This window comes from Hoplias malabaricus, chromosome 2 (genome assembly GCF_029633855.1).
Source record: "Hoplias malabaricus isolate fHopMal1 chromosome 2, fHopMal1.hap1, whole genome shotgun sequence".
In the NCBI taxonomy this organism is placed as follows: Eukaryota; Metazoa; Chordata; class Actinopteri; order Characiformes; family Erythrinidae; genus Hoplias; species Hoplias malabaricus.
In genome coordinates this window covers 51,906,713-51,928,296 of record NC_089801.1, presented here as the reverse complement: position 1 = coordinate 51,928,296, position 21,584 = coordinate 51,906,713, and the positions used below count along the sequence as shown (strand labels likewise).

The window sequence follows — 21,584 nt, the reverse complement described above, 5'->3', positions numbered from 1 at the left end:
AGATAATTCAGTTATGGGAACTGTTCAGCATGAAGTTGGTAATTTGGTTAGGGTAATTGCCAATGTTGCACTATATGGAGAGCAGCGTGTGGGCACCTGGTTGTCCAGTATTTCTTCTGAAAACAATCAATCATTAAACCTAGCAGAGCATGCAATCCTTAAGCTACAGATTGTCTTTTTCATTTCATGCTATACTGCAGAGGATTAGAAGCTGTGCATTTCAGCATCTTCTGTTCTGAGCCTAAATCTTAATTTACTAATTACAAGAGCTGTCTATACATTTTGGATATTTAGTGCATTGATATTATCAAATATCACAATGATTTATTTGAAAGAATGCAGGTATTACATGTAATTTCTTTGTTGTTTCAATCATTAGCCATCAGCTTCAGTGCTTCACCTTGATTTAATTATTCCCTTTGTAAAATCTATCTAGTCTATGCATAATTTAACAAAAAAAAAAAAAACTTAAATACACACTGTACAAGCAGACTCTCAACAACAAATAATTAATTACACAGACATACTTTGAACACCGATTTGAAAGATTTCAATATATATTCATTTCAATATATAGAATATCATCTGAACTAAACTCTAGTACATTAGCTCTACGATCCAGCTGTGAATTAGATGGACAAGATTGTTCAGAAGATGCCAGTTGGCAATAAGTTCACTACCAACTAAAGAAACAAGGGAAACCACTGGATTTAAATAGTGTTACATGATTTCAGGCCAATAAATAATTATGCTTTTTTTTCTGAAATCAGGGGTATCAAAAATAAACTAGATATTGAAATATGTATGTAAGGATTTGAGTGCATTCTGCCATAAAAGAGTTACTGAGGTCAAGTACTAATAGTGGAATTGCAGACAATATGTATGTTTATGACAAATAAACTTTGATTTAATACTCAAATTCATCACAAACCTATTAATAGGTGCTTTGTCAAATTGATTGATTGATTGAATCTGTGAGCCATCACTTCAATACAGGGGAGCTCATATGGCTCTGTATATTATGAAGCAGGGTATTCTGCAGAGATTAACCAACACTCTACATCTGTATTCCACCTACACATATAGTGCACTTCAATGAAAGTAAAAATGGTACAACATGTAAGTACACAGGAAAGTTAATAAAAAGAGGCATACTGGCAAATGTTAACTGAAAATAAATGCATGACTTCTTCATTTCCCTCCAAAAGAGATTTACTTTTCACCTGGGATTGTTTCGTCTAGCTTCACTCCAGTGATAAAATGCTGGAGAGTGAACTTGACAAAGTGTCACTTTTACATGGTTTTAACTCACCTTACTCTCATTCCAGTCAGAAGTTTCCCTTTAACCAAACAAAAAAAATCGTTGTAAAAAAATAGGGAACAAAAATAAAGATCCGATCTAAGGATCTCATTCGGGGTCTTACTTTTTCTTTGTAAATGCAAACTCCTTGATGAGAAAACATTATCATCAATCCTTGATATACTTCTCTTTCATTTAAAGGACATTTGAGAAATGAAATACCCTCCTGGATTATGGCGCGAGCAGAAACACACACACACACACACACACACACACACTTTCAATTTTGTCATCCTTCGCTGATAAACAGTCTATCTCTCTCTCTCTCTCTCTCTCTCTCTCTCTCTCTCTCTATCGCTCACTCTTTCATTTGGAGGGGGATATATTTATAACCTTGCTCCCTAATTAGAATAAAGAAAAATGTGGAGAAATCTCCACCATGTAATCTCCTCAGCCAGCAAAGTGATGATAGCTTGTCAGAGTTCAGCCTTTGAATTTCAATTAAAGGCTTGACACTTCAAAAAAAGACGAAGCAGCAACAGAGGGTCTTTTTTTCACCCCTGTTGTCCTTTGTGCGGAGCTGAGATCAGTAGAGATCACATGTGTGTGTGTGTGTGTGTGTGTGGGGGGGGGGGGGGGGGGGTTGGGTTTTGTGTTTTCACTGAGAATATACACAGAGAAGCTTTTCTAGCATCTTTTTAAAAAGCCACCTGAAGCAGAGTGTGTGGCCTATTTCCCCAGCTTTCCAGATTTTCAGAGACTTGTTTTAAAAATGCAACAGAAAGAAGTTTTTGGTGTTAAACCATGCAGTGCTCTTATACTTCAGGAGTTAATCACAAGCAAGCAATTTTGTGGCCATGGTGAAATTACATGCTTTGCTGATTTTATAAGTGAGATCAAATATTTAATATTTATTATTCAAAGTTTGTGCAAACAATATTTGAAAATTAATCAAGCTGGTTTTCCTATGTGTTTTGGGGAAGACCCTTTTTTCCAAAATAGCTATGCTCCTGTGCACAAAGCAAGGTCCATAAAGGCATGACAGGATGAATTTAGTGTGGAAGAACTTGACTGGCCAGCACAGAGCTCTGATCTCAACCCCATCAAATATCTTTTGGACAAATTAGAATGGAGATTGTGAACCAGACCCTCTTGTCCAGCTTCAGCATCTAACCTCACAAATGCTCTGAATGAATAGGCAAAATTTCCACAGATACACAGAAATTTTGCAGTGAGACTGATAAGAGTTTTAAACAAATTTTCAATAATTTAATATACGTTATTTACTACATCTGTCAATAACTGATTTACAATACAGGATGCTGCTGTGTGTTAATTGAACAAAATATTAAATTCAGTTTAGAAATACTAATATTGACAAAGACAAAAGGTTTGATTCTTGTGATTGTGATTGTGATTGTGATTCTTTTGATTCAGTGATTCTTGTTTGTTCTTGGCTGTTTTCCTGTGGTCCTGTCAATACTTGAATTATATCAATTAAAATTTAAAAACATATCATGATAAACATTTTGGCCATATCATCCAGCCCTAATGTACAGGATGTGTGAACTGTGAAAATCAGCAAAATATTAAGTTGGCCATGGGTGTCCAAGCATTTGTTTTTGAATTTATGTTTTTGAATGAAATGAGTACCATAAATAGCCTTGCTGCCAATCTGAAATTCTTCATTAGCATCTTTTTTGTGCTCTACATCAACAAAGTGAACTTGCTTTGATACAATGTCACAGTGTTTTTTGGAGTTACAAGGAGTAGCGCTAATGGAGACGAAAGCAACTGTTCTGCTGGGATTTTAATGTAGAACTTCAAAGTAAGAACATCACAATAATGTGTCAAATACAGTCAGTGAGCGGTAACTCAATGCCAGATACAGAGAAATGTGTCTTACTGAATCGCTCAGGTGTGATCTCTCTGTTCTTATAGAACCAAGACACGGCCGGGACTGGAGAACTGATGACATCACATACTACCTCCGCGTCCTCCCCCTGCCGAAACTCCTGAGGGGTTTTCACTTCTCGGAATGTCAGCTTCTCTGTGAGACAAAAACAGATGGCATCATTACACATGGAATTTGTTAGTTGATTTTTTTGTGATTTACATTTTTGCTGCCTTGTGGAAACTCCTGACAGCAACTCCATCCATGTAGAGCAGTTTTTGCACTATTTAAATTTAATAAGTTACAAATAATTTAATGTTTCCTCTGAAATCCTAGGCAATGTGTAAAGGGGATTAATGTTTCTTTTGAAATTGTTGTAACGCCGGACTCTGGGTGGAGTGGGGAGCTCATGGGGCTAGATTTCAGTAGGCTTAGTGGCTCCCCTAGGGACAGCTTTGAGGTTGTTTAGGGATTTTTTATGTGTTTGTGGGCACGTATACGTGTTGGACTTTGTGTATTTACTTGTATCATGCTCATATAAATGCTGCCTGCTTTCAGCTCCAATATCTTCAAAACTGTAATTATCCTGTATTCTGGTAATGTGTTGAAATATTTTTAAAGCCTATCTCTAATCAGTTATAAACATCGCTTTCTAAGGCACTGATTTTTGAGACAGCAAGGCTTTGAGGTTGCTGCCTTCTGTTTCAGTCACAGCCAACTTTAGTCAGTGGCTGTCAGTTAGGTAACATAACAGAAGTGGGCAGTTACTGTTCTCATCCAAGTGTGTTCATTTGTCCAGTTACATTCCACTAGAAAAAATGTGACAGAAAATGGTGGCTGGGTTTAGTGTAGTCTTAAACCTTTCAGTTTGATAACATCTTGTGATGGGGAAAATCTAAAAAGTGGGTGGAAATGGCAGTGACTACCAGTGTGGGGAAGAAACTGGGCTGAGGAAGAAAAATGTCTTTAAATAGTAACTCATAAAAATCAGACTCAGGCCCAATACACACTGCTCTAAGGATTCTGGGCTTAAATAATTAAAATACAATAAGAAAAGTGCCACAATAACGACTGTGCAATATAATCAGGTTATAGGCCATCATAATTGAGGCCCAAAGCTGCTACTATATTAAATGATTAGGGGTGTGTTTCCCGGATGAATGGATTTAACATCATTTAACTATTATACAAAGATAGTTCAAATTGTATCAGGCAATTATTGGGCAAGCTGCCGTCTGTGACAGAAGGGCTGGTTTGGGCTTAAAGGAACACTCCAGCTTTTTCTAACCTTATCTCTGTCTGCTTTATCTGTAGCATATGGTCAATGACCATAGAAAGTAATTTCAAAGCTTTCCCTGTACTAAGAAAAGAAAATGTGTTAAATGTGTTTCAACTCACTTATAATTGCAATAAATGGGCAAATTGGGTTCCCCACACACAAAAAAAACACCATTTCTAGGTGCCACCCAAGATTTCCAAGGAGGTCTCCCATCTAAGAACTGTGTGTGTAATTCTATAGTTGTGTTAAGCAAAGCATTCTGCAAAGATTAAATAAAAAACACAAAGCAGAAATATGATAGAATGCTCAATATTATCACCAAAATGCACTCATCTAACATTTCTGAGAACATTGTTGTCATGAACTTATTATCCTAATGAAGGTGCATAACTGACAGCCCTTTATCAATGGGCAACAAACTTTTATTTATGTTACCATGGCAACACGCACAGCATTGAGACTAAGAAGCTGCACTTATTAATTTTTTACTTTGGTTTGGGGTTCTGATTTCACAAAACTTTAGGATTTAATGAAGTTTTGTTTTCTGTAATTTAGTTACCAGCCCATTTATAGATACACAACATAATGCCGCATGCAGGGAGAATCAGATTTTACAGCTGTACATGAACAAATCTATCAAAGAGAATCTTGAATATGAATCAGAATTTACCTTTACTCTGTGCAAGTCTTGGAATGGCTGATAGATCTGGAGCTTGTGTGCATAGCAAAACGAGAGTTGGCTTTACCTAGTGTGAGCATTAAGCGAGCAGTGGAGTAGGTGCTGGTTTTTCAGTGTGAGGCTCGGAATAACTGGCAGCTCAAGTGTGAGATTGGGAAGAGACATGTCAGCTTTGTGATTGGTCAATTTAATGTTGATATAATTACTTAAGCTTCATTCATTTTAGGACTGCCCATTCCACATCAAGGAAAGAGCAATACTGGTGAAATATATTTTCAGAACTTTATTGGACTTTAGGAAGATATTCCCATTAATGTGACTGGTTAGCACACATTGGGTGATTTTCAAATGCTATGCTATAAACCGGTAAAGCTCTGCCTAGACTCTAATGGTTTGCTTGCTCTGACTGCCAGAAATCATTTTGGAAGGTTTAATTGTTCACTCATTAATTCATTCATTGTCTGTAACCGCTTATTCAGTTCAGGGTTGCGGTGGGTCCGGAGCCTACCCAGAATCATTGGGCACAAAGCAGGAACACACCCTGGAGGGGGTGCCAGTCCTTTGCAAGGTAACACACACCCACACACACACTCACACCCACAGACTCCTTTGAGTAGCCAATCCACCTACCAATGTGTGTTTTTGGAGCAAGGGAGAAACCGGAGGACACAGAGGAAAACTCACCAAACTCCTCACAGACAATCGCCTGGAGTGGGACTTGAAGCTACAACCTCCAGGTCCCTGGAGCTGTGTGATTGCGACACTACCTGCTGCGCCATCGTGCTGCCCAGTTTACCAGTTTACGGCACCTATTTGAAAATCTCCGCCCAATGTGTGCCAACTAATCAATTTCACCCCTGCCTTTTGACTGGTAACGAATAACATTTGATCCATTCTGAGAAGTGATTTCACACACAAGCCAAGACAATTTGCACAGCTGAGGACAGTAAGAATAAAATCTATTCACGTTTTCAATCCTCAAACAATTATTAAGTGTTGATAAAAAGAAATGTGATACCACACAGTGGATAACATGATCTGTCCTAATTTTTGTAATATATTCACAAGTGGAAGAACAGCTAATATTTTTACTAGAATTTTGCCAACATTTTTAGAACTTGGGTTCAAATAAAAATTACACAGAACTAAGAATAACACCTTGTTCATACTATATTAAGAAGACAGTGACAGCACTGACTTTAAGTGTCTAGAATGACAGTCCACTTGTATTTCAGGGACACTTTGACTGGATCAGAGCTAAGACTCAAGCAATGATAAGGTCAGGATAAAATAGAACCTTGAGTTTCTCCAAACATGAACTTACGGTATATTTCCAGCACCACTGTGGCTTCCTGAGTTTGTCCTCTGGCATCCACAGCCTGGCAGCGGTATATCCCAGCATCCTCAATAATAGCATTGTAGATGGTAAGTCTGGAACGGACCCCCTCTGTGTGCAGAACCACCCTCTGGTTGGAGATGATACGCTCGCCTTGAGGGTTGAACCAGTTAATATTGACTGGCTCTCCAATGACTAGAACAAGATGGAAAAAAAACCCACACATGGCACAGGGAGTCAGGTTAATCAAAGGCACAATTAGGTAACAAAGTAATGGATCCTGGGTTGAATGTAGGGTTTATAGTACTTTTAATATTAACTACTATTTTTATGATTGATCAGAAAAAAATGGTAAATATCAAATGTATATTACTTTAAAGATTATTAAAACAAATCTAACAAAAAAGGCAACAAATCACAAACAATGGACTCTATCTATGAAGATATGATATTGTATATCTAGATATCTTTCTTGTTTGACCAATAAAGCTGTAATTAACTGAAGATAGACTGTTGAATTCCTCCAATAACTGGATTAGGAACACCTACCTTGTATCTACACTCACTGTCCAATTTGTCAGCTCTGCTGACCATACAGGAGCACTTTGTAGTTCTACAATTTCAAATTGTAGTCTATTTTTGTGCCTATTTCTCTTCACACTTTCCTCTCCCCATTTCACCTCCTATTCAATGGTTAAGACCCTCACACAACCACCACAGAGCAGATAGGACAGGTGCCAAAGGAATTGTGACATGCCAGTTTCAAATCACAAAAATGCTCAAACTGGAAAGAGACAACTTGGCTCTTTCAAATAATATACAAATCGGGGTCCGAAAAGGTGTCAGAATTTGGCTCTGATTATGTGGGCCTTCAGTGGCCCCAAAGAAAGCAAAATAAACTACACTCACTCTCTCTTACTCTCTCTGGGGCACACACATGCACGCACACACACACACACACACACAGAGAAAATGAGTCAGTAACTCTGGCCAGGTAGTGCAGTCCAATTCCAGCTCCCTCATATCTTGTGCTTGCCATAATTTGTGATTTCTCTTTAGCTCTGACAGCCAGCTCTTTTAATTAGAGCCCACAAGGAGAATTAGAGAGCACCATATGCAAACTCCAGGTGCACTTCTCTGTAAACCCTGTCCGGCTGGAAGGTCATAAAAGCATGCGCTTTTTCCTCCTTGGCCCCTGAAATCAGAGAGGACTCAGGCCTTTGCATCTCCCTCAGAGAGAGCTGTGGAAGTGGGAGGCATCCTGGGGCTTTTCTGTGTCCAGAGAAGCAATGGGAACCATGAGGGAAGATGAAGATAAGCAAGAGCAGGCTGGGGGAAGCTGGCACAGGGATAGCTGAGGGCCGTAGGGGGATATGTGTGTGTGTTAAAAGAGCCAGGAGGGAGGAGATCAAGCCAGGGCTGAATGGGGAGAACAGGTGGGGGAATATGGTGGTAATGGAGCTCGAGGCACAGGGATCCTATCGCTAGTTGGTTTGAAAGTTGTGTTGAATCTATGATATAGTGTATAATATTAAATATGTTAAATTGTATTTCTATTTTTCATATAGACTTTCGGCAAAAGATTTTGAAGCCATGCATCTGTTTTTATTTTCACTCTAGGGTTTTATAATGTGATGCTGTTCCTATTGGTGTTTGCACTGAAATATAGAGTACCACAAGCTGGGAGCATCACTAGAGATTTATGAAAGGCAGATAAAGCCTTCACTTGAGTGGGTCTTGGGGCATGCCCATCAGGACAATTTGAAACAAATTGGACCAATTGTGTCTGTATAAACGGCTTTTAAAACCAGGTACATTGGCATATAGATCTGTCTCATCATACTTTGTAGTGAGACAGATACAGTAACCTACTTATTTTAATTATACACAGAATAAGATGTAAAATATCTTATGCCAGTCTATTACAGCTTAGGGCCCAGCACCAACAAAATGACTAGCTCTTCTCAGTGGTCATAAGGTATGCTCCTCCCTCCCTCTGTATTTCACAAACTTAAGCTCACTACACCTCCAGAAGGCTTAGCAATGCCATCAGGTTTTCCAGACACACTCCTTTCAAGCTAGCTTTTCAGACCTATCATGCCCTTATATGTAGCTCGCTGGTGACTACCTGGCCGTACCAAGCCCCACTGGCACTCTTAATGCAGACTCAGTTCCATGTTGTCTTTACACACAATATCAACAACCCTACGTCCACACTTATAGAGCATATTATAGACACTCAAATCACTTTACATACTTTGGAACATTAGAGAGTTGCCTCAAACACCACCAATGTATAGCATTTGTTATGTGTTGGCAACCGATTCTGATCCATACACCCGCTACACATCAGATATTTACTAAAGATGCAAGAGAGCAAGGCAGGAAACACAGGGTGGACAGGGTGCCATTCCATCACAGGGCATCAAAAACTCGCTCACTCATTCATATCTTTGGGAAATTTTAGGTAGCCAATGACAATCTCGCATAAACAGTGACCCAAGTCGAGGATCAAATCCAGGACACCAAGACCCTGAATCTGTGTGGCAGCTACCCTATCAGTGAGATCATAGTGCTAGCTCAATAGTTCTTCAATGCTCTCCATTATCGTTCAGTGGACCAACTAAATATAAACAAGTCAAGCAATACAACTTACTTTCTGTAAGACAGCAGCTAAGACTTTATTATGATATGTAGATGCACCATCTATGATACAGGGCCTCTGTCATTGATACTCTGCACTCCATTTTTGGATGATTATTTCTGAATCTCAAAACACCACTCCAAATCATTAATTTAACTTCACCACCCCAGACAACGCTGTATAACTGCTTCTTAACCAAGAACTAGGGGGTTTTATACCTCTCCAGCTGATGCCTAGCATTGAGATTAGTGACCTTTAACTCATGGGTAGCTGCTCTAGAACATAGCAATTCATTTGGTGCATGTCTGTGGATGTTATACAGAACAATGTCTACAAATGACATATCAGAGTGCTTTAATGGACAGGGATTAGGCCAAGTCCTGGACTATATCCTCCTTTCGCTACTCTGGTACTAGGCTTAATTGCTGTCTGAAAAACCAGACAGTTGTGATACATTGAACCATGTTTTATTGTGTAATATATGGTTATTGAACCATATATTATTGTGGTTGTAAAACCATTTTGTAAATCCAGTTTGCAAGTCTGTGAAAAGACTGAAGTAGGAGGCAACTAGGGCTAAGCTCATTGATGTTTCCTGTTGTTTCGTGGAAGGGATTAGGCCTGGTGGTCAATAGCAGACAAAGCAAATGCCAATTTTCTGCTCTCACAACTGCTGTGATAAAGTAGCTCTAATGGGGCACTGACCTCTTATGTCAATTCATCTGAAAGAATCCATCAAAATGATCTGCGCATCTGCCTCTTGAATGGCATCTGTGGTAACGCACCGTAATCGGAAGTCATTTTGTTACTAAATTGCACTTGTTCATGTGGCTGTGCCATTTAATAAACAGACCTTCTGTCAGCCTGGCAATTATTCTAGAACAGTTTATGATTATGTATGGCTGCAAGACATGGGAATGGAGGAAATATTAATTGGGAAACTCAGGGCCTCATCTTTTATCACTGCATTTTTTTATCGTCTCGACGTGCTCCCGTGGTGGACCTGAGCTAAAATTAGTCCTGCGCTTTTCAATCTCCCTCGCTCATGTCTTCCCTCTTCCGTTCTTTCTCACTCTGTCGTTCCTTGGCTTGCTAAGCCTCCTCATCCTCATGCAGTAATTGATTGGGCTCTGTCAAGAGGGACCCTGGTAGCGGGAATACGCAAAGGACTGGAGATGAATTTACGGAAATGAATTCGTTTAGCGAAGAGAAGTATATGAAGGATTGTAGTGGGTGGAGGGGAGTTTGGAGGGTGGAATCAATTTGCTCTTATGGCGACTCCATGTCTGGTGTGTGGTTAATCAGCTGTGCAGAATGTTAATCACTCCCCTGTCTTACTGGGGGTTCCAACAGGTGTATCAACAGGTTGAAAGCAATGGCGTGAAGTGCAAAAAGCTATGACCTTCTACAAAGTGCCACTAGAACAGTGATGGTTGTCGACCCCATTTACCCGCTCTCTCTCTCTTTCTCTAGTTCAGTTCACAACATCTGTATATGTCTTTAATTCCATTTCCTTTTCTCTGTCTAATTCCTCTCCAATCAATTTAACACATAAAAAAGTTAAACATTAATACAGCACATTGGAACTTAATTGAATTCTCTCCTTGTAACTTATTCAAACTAACTCCAATGATGAATAAAAGGAAATAATAATGAAAGACATTTTATTTTACATCAAATCAATTCTGCTCATCAACATGTTTCTTTTCTATTATTCGTGCTTGCATTGGCTTTTTATTAGTTTTGGTGATACTTTCTACAGCACAGCCAATATTGTTTCAGAAAAAGGCAAATTCTAACCTCAAGCTTTGTGTGAACTTTGAGAACTGTATGTAAATTTTATAATCATTCAATGCATTGTTCAATACAAAAACAAAACTAGGAAAGACAGAAATTACTCTTTCAGGGTGTAGATGTTCATACCTGCTGCAAGATTTTCTTTCAGCACCAAGTGTTGTCTTAAAAATGTCAAAAAATGTCAATGGCAATTCTCAAGAATTCAGCCCAGTGAAGCTGATATGATGTTAAAAGTCATTTAGCATGATTTAATACAGTGTGTCATTCATTGATTTTCTGTAACTGCTTTGTCCTGTTGTGCTGAGTCTGGTACCTACAAGGCTTGGGCAATAATATAAATTTTGACAAATGATTATCATCTCCAGAATTATCCCGATATATGAAAACATTATAATTAAAATTTCATTTATGTTACAGGGCCTTTCAGTCAATTTGTGAATTTTTTTCTGTAGCCTAGGTAAGTGATCTGCACACCAGATGCGGTAACAGTGGTACATGCCTCACACAATATACTTCTATATAATCAGCATTGTAAACTATGCTTTGGGTCTATTTTTTCTAGCAGTTTCTATACAGAAAAACTACTCTACAAAATGTACAATTTAGGCCAAATAATATTTGGCATATAGATTTATTTGAATGCCTATTCCAGTGTTTAATAAAACTTGATGTGTTCTATATCCCATTCCATAAGAGATATCATCACAATAAAAAATCACAATATACAATAATATCTGGAATCACTGGGTGCAAAGCAGGAACACACCCTGGAATGGGTGCCACACCCACACCTATGGACACTTTAAACAACTAAGCTACCATAAGCAGAGGAGAACACACCAACATCTTCAAAGACAGTTTCACAAAGCAGGGTTTACAATGATATCTTACAAATATTCAGTTCTCCTTCCAGAGAAGAGAATGTAATCTACTTTTAGGAAACACTAAAACACCTGTTGTACTTGTGAAGGTAAATTTACACTGTTTATACCTTTAGTAACACATAATATCTGGTCCTTGCCTTTATTTCTGAGAGACACATTATATCATGTTGCATAAGAGGCAAAGAAAAATTTATTAACTAATAATATCAAGCATGTTTTCTCTACCCACCAGCATGCATCATTGGGCTAAAACACTCAATCAACTCCATTTGGTTATCCTCTGAAACCTTGATCAATAAAACCATGATGAATGGAATAATGTCATGCAAACAGTTAGCTCTCATTCATTCATTCATTATCTGTAACCGCTTATCCAGTTCAGAGTCGCAGTGGGTCCAGAGCCTACCTGGAATCATTGGGCGCAAGGCGGGAATACACCCTGAAGGGGGCGCCAGTCCTTCACAGGGCAACACAGACACACAGATACACATTCACACCTATGGACACTTTTGAGTCACCAATCCACCTACCAATGTGTGTTTTTGGACTGTGGGAGGAAACCGGAGCACCCAGAGGAAACCCACACGGACACGGGGAGAACACACCAAACTCCTCACAGACAGTCACCCGGAGCGAGAATCGAACCCACAATCTCCAGGCCCCTGGAGCTGTGTGACTGCGACACTATCTGCTGCGCCACCGTGCCGCCCACAGTTAGCTCTCCCATCCAAATTTTTTGTTTCAGTCTTAAACAATTCACAGGATGTAGGAAAAAGTGTTCCTGAACTTCCAGTTAATATTGTTTATAATAGTTTAAGACGGAATGATATACGCAGGGAGTTGCATGGCAAAATATTTTTTTGACCACTATTTTGCTATTAAAGACATTACATACTGATCAGACAGTGGTTTCCTACTGTCCTCCAAAATTTAGTGCAGTTTCTGCAGTGTTGAGCCCAGAGTAGCAAAGACAGAGGCATTATTCTCCCTATCATAGTTCAGTGAATCATCACACTTATTCTGAAGCAGTAATGTTAAGGTAAACATGGTTTCTAGTGTTCCTTTAAAAGTGCAACACACAAAAACACAACACTTGTGGCCATTGAAGAACAGGATAAAGTATTGCTAATATCAGATGGACTACATTCTGTAATTGTAAAACTACAGAGTTGTAAGTGGAGCTTTGTACTTTTGGCAGAAATTTTATGCTAACATTATAATCTTTTGTTTACATTTTCCGTTTGCATCAACATTTTCACTTAGTGAAAAAAAAAAAAAAACAGTGAGGGTGAACAGAACTTTACCTGTGCAGGTGAAGAATTTGGACTCTCCAACGCTCAACTCCACTTTATTAAGGGATATTGTCACTTGAAGTATGGCTGCAGAGAGAGAGAGAGAGAGAGAGAGAGAGAGAGAGAGAGAGAGAGAGAGAGAGAGAGAGATTTGCTTATCAGTGCTAAAGAGCAGCTGTGTTTAAAGACGTCAAACGTCAAATGTTACATTTTGAAAAAACATTTCTGAAGAAAATAAGCTAGAGTGAGGTGAGTGAGACATGGGGTCTTCTCTGATTGACAGACCAAAAAACAAAAGTGACATTTTTAGGCATGTAGGCTGTGTCCATCTGGTTGCATTTCACATAATAATAATAATAATAATAATAATAATAATAATAATAACAACAAACAAACCACCCCTTATGCTCTAATACTTTATGATAGGGCTGATTTCAAAGGAAAGGATTAAATAAAACCTATCCAGCTGAGAAAACAACACGTGTCAAAAAGGGAAAACATTGTTTGATCTGTACACCGTCTCAGATTCCCCACACAGATTCCTTTGATTATGAAATCCGCACTACTCTCTACTCTGAATTCACTCGACTGGAGAACCTACGCTGTTGTAACAGCGTCCCGGCTATAGATGGCAGTACGGAGACGCCATTTTGTGCTCCTCCCTGTTGGCTTTTTAGTAAAACTGCAACACTCTCAGCAATGTGACGCTCTGTTTTCCCTCAGGATAATGGCATTGAGGACTCTAGCTATCCTTTTTTCCCCAGTTTTTCTCCCCTTCTTTCAGTCTTTTCAATGGCGTTGGTGCTTGTTTGGTTAATGTTTAAACACCAGTATCAGGTTTATCTCCTGAGGATGAGAGAACTAGGATATAGGCTAAACGGTAGTAGGTAATAGATCTGTCCATATTGAAAGAAATGCATGAATAAATAAATAAATGTCAAGAAAAATCATAAATAGGTGGTACATCTAATATTTCCTCATTCTGAAGAAATTGTTCAACCTATGTTAAGATGTTTTTAACAATTTTATCTTGTAAAACTGACTTTAAAACATACTTTTTTGCTGTTCAATTGCCATGATAATAATTTGCAGTGTAAAAATGACTGAACTATTTTAACGTGAAATATGACCCTCTTTGGAATTACAGCTAGAGAAGTTACAAAAGTAGCAAATACATTTACAATACCCAACACAGATCAGTTTTTTTTTTCTATAAATAAGTCTATAAACAAGTACAAACTTGATGTTGCAAGCAAGTATGGCTAAACAAAATGCTGTGTGGTGTACATTTTAGGTTATCTGCAAAGCCCTGGTAGTATCAACATCTTTAACTGAATTCTCTCTCTCTCTCTCTCTCTCTATCTATCTCTGTATATATATATATATATATATATATATATATATATATATATATATATATATTGAACGCACAGCTCCACATCTATGCAGTTGAGATTCTGAAGGGTTGTCAGCACATTTGCAAGCATATAGCTATGGTAGCTATGCTTACATATGACTCCCGATGCAAAAAAGAAAAAAATGAATGGGGTCTATGCATTTATTAAACCATGTTCACTCACTCACATACTCACTCACTCCTAGTAATTGGACCTCAAGTGGTGCTATTTCTCACTTATTCATGTATAGACTGTTCCAAAAGGGTGCTATTATGCTTCACATCAATGACACTTTGTGATTTTTATTTGTTAACTCATTCATTTAATTTAACTTGGTTTAATCACTTACCAAGGTTATTTTCCACATGGTTAACCAAATTAAAAGACTCTTTTATTGGCATAGGGTAGAGAGAGAGAGAGTGTGTGTGTGTGTGTGTGTGTGTGTGTGTGTGTGTGTGTGTGCGCATATGCAGAGAAAAGAGGCTTGAATACCTCAGCCCCAGTCATCATGTTCATCAAACATTCATGAAGCAAACAAATTAAAAGACAATTGCTTGTCCCTGACGCAATTCAGACACAACCAAAAGGATTCTGTACACCCAAGAGTCCTTCACACATTAAATTTAATGGTTTTACAACATTGCTCTGGGGTTCAAGTTAATTTTGAATAAGAATATTAAGATAAGAAAATTTCTGTGACACTTTAAAACTGTGTAAAATATATCAAAGTATATATACATATATATATATATATATATATATATATATATATATATATATATATGAAAAAGTGAAAATGCATGAAAAGGTTTGGGCAATAATTATGATTTTTATGATTTTCCTTTATAAATCATTGGTTGTTCGGATCAGCAATTGCAGTTAAATATATCATATAGCAGACGCACACAGTGATATTTGAGAAGTGAAATTAAGTTTATAGGATTAACAGAAAGCCCTTAAACAGTTTGATCTTAATACCCAAGAGTAGCTGACCAACAAATATCAAACCTACAACAAAAGCATTCAAGGTCATAAAGAAACTCAGGGTAACTTCTAAGATAATAATAATTCATTCATTCATTCATTGTCTATAACCGCTTACCCAGTTCAGGGTCGTGGTGGGTCCAGAGCCTACCTGGAATCACTGGGCACAAGGCAGAAACACACCCTGGAGGAGGCACCAGTCCTTTGCAGCATGATACACACTCACACATTCACTCACACACTCGGCACACTTTTGATAGGAGATAGGTGTATCAATGTGTGTTTTTGGACCACGGGAGGAAACCCACGAAAACACAGGGAGAACACATCAAACTTCTCACATACAGTTACCCAGAGCAGAGCTTGAACCCACAACCCCACCCTAGAATAATGAATTAATATTTAATAACAAAAAAAGGAGAAAAGCAAGCTCATATTCTCAAGGCATGGGCAGAGTGTATTGGATACACAATGCTAACAATGGTATGCAAAAGTCTGGGCATGCTAGGAAACATTTGCTCATCCAATATTTCTAAAACAAACTACTCTTCTTGAGTGTTGTTCCCTGTGGAATGTAGATTATTGTCCACAAAGATGTCCTATGGCCAAATCATTGTTCAGAATCTCTGATAAATATAGACAACTAAGTGGCAGTATAATGACTCTTTTATAATGTGAGGGGAAGAAAATCAATGAAGGAAATGGGAAATGGGGGGGGGGGGGACTAGGGTTAATTGATTCATTGCCTATAATCACTTCAGTTCAGGGTTGCGGTATGTCCAGAACCTACTGAGAATACCACACTCTAGTCAGGGTGCCATCACATTCTCTTTCTCTCACACACACATAATATTATTTATACAAAATTAATAGAGTTAAATTCATTAATTCATTTTCTGTAACTGCTCTATCCTGTCCAAGATCATGGTGGTTCCGGAGCCTGCAAGGAATCACTTGGCACATGGCAGGAATGCACCCCAGACTGAAAACCATTGCAGGGTATCACATACTCACCTATTCACTCACACACCCCTGCCCTATAAATTCTATAACATAATTAATGTTAAGCTGTGTTTGCAAGATAACAATTAGCTATTTTCTGCATATAGTTAAGCCTTGGTGTTCAACCCTTTGCTGCATGTATTTATTATGTATATGAGATTAAATAAATGTGCTTCATATATTTCTCCTAATCACAGTTTTACCTAAGGTTCTTGGAACTCAGCATCAACACACCGGCTTTTGAGAAGCATGTGTTAGCTGTAATTAAGCGCACAGACATCATGCGCCTTAGGGCTGAAGCGCAGAGTTCTAATTGCCTTTGATTTGGCAGAGGAGCAGCAGAGGCTTTGGGCATTCCCTGCTGACACCAGCACAGACGATGGATGAAGAAGAATGGGGGAGAGTGCTGAAGATTACGTCTGAAACGACGGACAACACGCTGCGACCCTCTCCCCACCCACTCCACAGTGTGCTTTATCACACCAAAAAACCCTCATGGAGGTCCAACAGAGGGAAAATGGATGCCTCAAGAGGGAAATGATAGGGTTTGGCTGGGTGTCAGTGAAATAGATCTAATTAAGTTTTAATTCTGCTTACATATTTGAGCTGGTTTAGCTCTTTCTTTCTCTTCCCCATGCTTCCTGTTCTGGAACATTGTGAAACCATTCTAAGGGATAGTTTCTCAGACACAGATTAGGCCTAAGCCTTGATTTAAAAGGATTTTCAGCAGTGAACCTTCATTGTTGTTGAAGTTTAGTCCGATGCTAGGCTTGATTTTGTACTAAGTACAGAGTATCAGTGGCAGAGCATGTTTAGAAATCTATGAAAAAATGGGCTAAACTTGCAGGAACGCCAACTGGTATTAGCTATTAGTACTGGTAATACACTGCAACATCTATCCTAATTAACATTGTGCATTTTATGAGTTAGCCGCTAAGCTGAGGCTGACTTCATCTGCTTATGACAGCAGAAACCCTGTCTGTTATACTAGAAAATGATTGAGATACTGGATGAAAATCCTGTGCTTTCAGTTGTCAGCTTGTCATTTATATAGATGATCACAAATACAGTATGTTAACTAGCTAGTGTTCATTAGTACAGTGTATTTACTGTGTGGGCCACTTCAAGCTCAGCTTGTTTCTCTCTCTCTCTCTCTCTCTCTCTCTCTCTCTCTCTCTCTCTCTCTCTCAACGTATAATAGTACAGAAATTAAATGATAGATTTGCATACAGGAGGGTCAGACAAAATTAAATTAAAGGACACAACACCAGCTGCTATTCCAGTCTCAAACAAACTGTCCATCTTTAAGGGTACATATACGATTGAGGATAATTACATTTTATTCTGGTTTGTTCAGAAGCTCCATGTTTCCTCAGCATTGGCTAGCACTCCAGTCTGTTTGTGCACTCAAAACTGCTCTAATGTGTTTACAAAGCCCCAGTGTCTATAAATGAGTAAAAGCCAAACTGTCTCTTTGTAGTATCTCTATCGCTGTATCTCTCTCTCTCTCTCTCTCTCTCTCTCTCTCTCTCTCTCTCTCTCTCTCTCTCTCTGAACATTGAAAAGCATGAACCGAGATGAGGATACTGCTCTATTCCTGCTCCATAGGTGGTTAATATTGACTTATTAATGCTGTTTTTGATTACTTAAGGTGGAAATATCTCCAAATTCTGTAATTGCAAGTGCTACAAAACTAAAGAACTGGAATTACAAATGAGTTTCTGTGATAATTCAAAAATAGCATTCAAATTAATCTTCAGCCATGTACAAACAACAGTTTTGATTCCCCTCAAACATATCATTCCACCTTAAATGACAAGGCACCTCTGAATGTAAAACACCAGTGAGGAATGCATTTGTGTGTAAATCTTTATTCACTGTTTGAATTACTATGAGTCAAAAACTCATTTGCAGTTAAAGTTGTTATGTTTTGTAGCGTTTTTGGTCTGTGTTTACATTCAGTTAGCAGTCTTCTGAATTTTGAGTGGGTTCATACTTGAAGAATCTGAAAATGCAAAAAATAAGTAAATATTACCCACCTTTGTAGCATAAATAAAGCAATATACTCATCTCTTTTTTGTGATTTTCAACATTTGGCTTGTTGTCATCTTTCTTCTGTGAGCAGAGAGAGAGGAAGCCTAGTGTATCTAAATGAGCCACTTGTTTATATATTATTTACTCTTTTACTGACATTGGCGCTTCATAAATATTTTAGACGTTTTCAAGCATGCAAACAGACTGGAGAGCAGCAAATGGTAAGTAAACCTCTTCTGAAGTTTACAAACAAGTAATTTTTGATTACACTCATGAACGCCACCTTTAATAGTCTAACTTCAAAAATACAATCACTTCCCGTATCAGTTCAATACAGGTCTTTTCAGTGTCAAAATACCAGAAATTCTGTATTGTATGAGACAGCTAATTTAAAGGCTAAACACATTTAGGGGGGCTATAGCACTTCTAAAACTTGGTTACCACTGAGCATTAGTGTACAGATAAGATGGACAGGCCTTTTCCATTGTGCCTATCATCTCTGTAGAAAAGCATGAAATGAAATGGGATACTCTGGAGCAGCTGCACATGAGCCCATGTCAAAGACATGTATTGACTTAAAGGGAATAAACCCCAGCATTGGGTTATGAAGCAGTGGAACAGTATTTTCTAGTGTAATGGCGCTCCATGTAATGAATTGGATGGCTTATGTGATAACTAATCATAACTAATCATCCAACTAGATTATATGATCTCATTAATGTTCTTTTGGCTGAGTGCACTCTGGAAAAGCTTTGTCATTCAGAAAAAAAAAAAATCATGATGAGCAGGTGTCAACAGACTTATTGCCATACAGGCCAGAAGCATCCTGGACGTTTCATTACCATAGTTTATACAGACAGACTTGCAGATTGCCTTCTTTTCAAAATACACATCTCTTAACCGCCTCTGCACACCTCATTAGTATACATTAAATCTCTAACTGTGCCCCTGCTTACTCCCAGTGCTCCTTCAGGTGTGTTTAGATGCTCAGTATTGGTGTGGAGTTCCTAAGCCTACATGAAAAAAAAATGCATAAAAAGAATCAGATGTGGTTAGTAGTTAATTTAAAGCATAATGCATTTGGGAAGTCTGATAATAGGAGAAACACTCAATCTACATTAATCATCAATCATCAGATTTATATATAAATATGTTAATTATGCATATACAGTTACCAATAATCCCACTGAGAAAGTTGTGGGGCAGGTTAAAATTAAAATGTCAAAAATAATACTGTAATTTAAATATTAAATGCAACAATATAGTTTTTCTTTCTTTCTTTTTTATTGATTTAGACTTTACATTATACTCTGCAGTCTTCAGGTAATTAAACTACAGGATGGAGCCCTGGTGCCTGGAGAACCCCTGATTTTAAATCTGCTGACTCAGATTATGCTATGAAAATGTTATATGAAAGTATTAGCCTCTCTTAATAGGGGTGCATTTGCTTTTTACAATTACAATTACAGTATCACAATCAGTGCTTTAAAAATGCAGTGCTGGCTTGAATGTAGACATCCGTAAGCATTTCCAGGTGTCTGACGGGACAGTCAATATCTCCAATACATTTATGTCCCCTGATGTAAACCGGTGGTTAAACAGGCTGCACTGTAGCAGTGAAAATTAGATTGAATCTGGCTGATTGTTGATCTTGTGGTCTGTGGTTAGGGCAAGAAGCCAAACACAAGCACAGAAACTGGAAAATGACATTTTATCCTTAAGCTTAACAATCACATTCTTTCTGGCTGCTAGGTTTCCACTCCATCCTGAACCAGACCTTGCATGCAGTCCTCATTTAAGGCCTCCTGAAGTCTATGATGAACACAATGCCTAGCATCATTCACATACAAGCCAAAACAAGATTCATCAGACCTTATAAGACGTTTCCAGTTATTTTGTATCTTTTCGTCCACTGGAACCGAGTGATTTTGTGAACAGATATGTGCAAAGGCCTCTAGCATGCCACTTTGCTCCATATGTTCATTGTATACGTTTCTCCGCAGTGTTCTTTCAGAGATTGTTTGTGAAAGACCTGTGTTGACTTGTAGAAGAAATCTAGAAGCCAGCAATTTTCATCCACAAGCTCAACATCCACATTCAACAATGTTTCCTTATCCATCAGTTTAATATTTCAGCCATAATTCTGATAAGAATTACCTGTAAACTGCGATTTTTACAATTGCTGGTTGACCAATAAAACCATGCACATCCATACACATGCAAATTCAGCTACTCCTTTCACACTACGACCCATTGCACCCAAATCACTCCTTTTTGCAAGTCATTAACATCTGGTTTGCAACCCATTTTCTACACATTGGATGAGACCTTCACTGCACTGCACCACTTCTTCTCAATCTATGAATTCTGTAGAACACACCGCAGGTATTTATAGCCTCACTCTAAAAAGAACCAACTTAATTGAATTGCTTCAATTGGTAACAAATAGTTCAATTAAGTTTATCCAACTTAATTTCTTAAGTTTTTGAAGGTTGAACTTAAAAAATTAAGTTGGATAAACTTAATTGAATTACTTGTTACCAATTGAAGCAACTCAATTAAGTTGGATCAACTGTTCTCTTTTTAGAGTGCTGATCATTAACGTTTTATACTCTGAGTTTATAAATGTTCTCTGACCACCAGAGAGCAGATATGATTTGGGTGGTGGATTATTCTCAGTGCTGCAATGACACTGACATGGGTGTGTTATTGTGTGTTATGCTGTTATGAGTGAATCAGACACAGCAGTGCCTCTGGAGTTTTTGAAGTCTTCAGAGTCACTGCTGGACTGAGCATAGTCCACCAACCCAAAATACCCAGCTAACAGTGTTCTGTGTCCACTGATAAAGGACTAAAAAACTGCAGCACAGATGAGCTGCTGTCTCTGACATTATATCTACATGGTGGACTAATGAGGTAGGTGCATATGAGTAGACACAGTGTTTACAAACTGTAATGTGTCTGATCCACTCCTACAAGCACACCACATCATCATTAAGTCTGTGTTACTGCAGCACTGAGAATGATGCACCACGCAACTTACACCTGCTCTGCTATAAGGA

General features: G+C 38.3%; 1 protein-coding gene across 5 annotated transcripts in view; it reads right to left on the bottom strand.

Annotated features, from left to right (window-relative positions):
• Window positions 1-21,584, bottom strand: part of LOC136686356 (neural cell adhesion molecule 2-like) — a 463,525-nt gene that overhangs the window by 121,019 nt on the left and 320,922 nt on the right. For all 5 annotated transcript variants that reach the window (XM_066660073.1, XM_066660071.1, XM_066660072.1 and 2 more), the window contains exons 2-4: window positions 13,118-13,192; window positions 6,477-6,683; window positions 3,207-3,350 (exon numbers count right to left, since the gene is read on the bottom strand). In XM_066660073.1, the coding sequence (XP_066516170.1) occupies window positions 3,207-3,350; window positions 6,477-6,683; window positions 13,118-13,192 (426 nt within the window). The remainder of the gene's footprint in view (window positions 1-3,206; window positions 3,351-6,476; window positions 6,684-13,117; window positions 13,193-21,584) is intronic.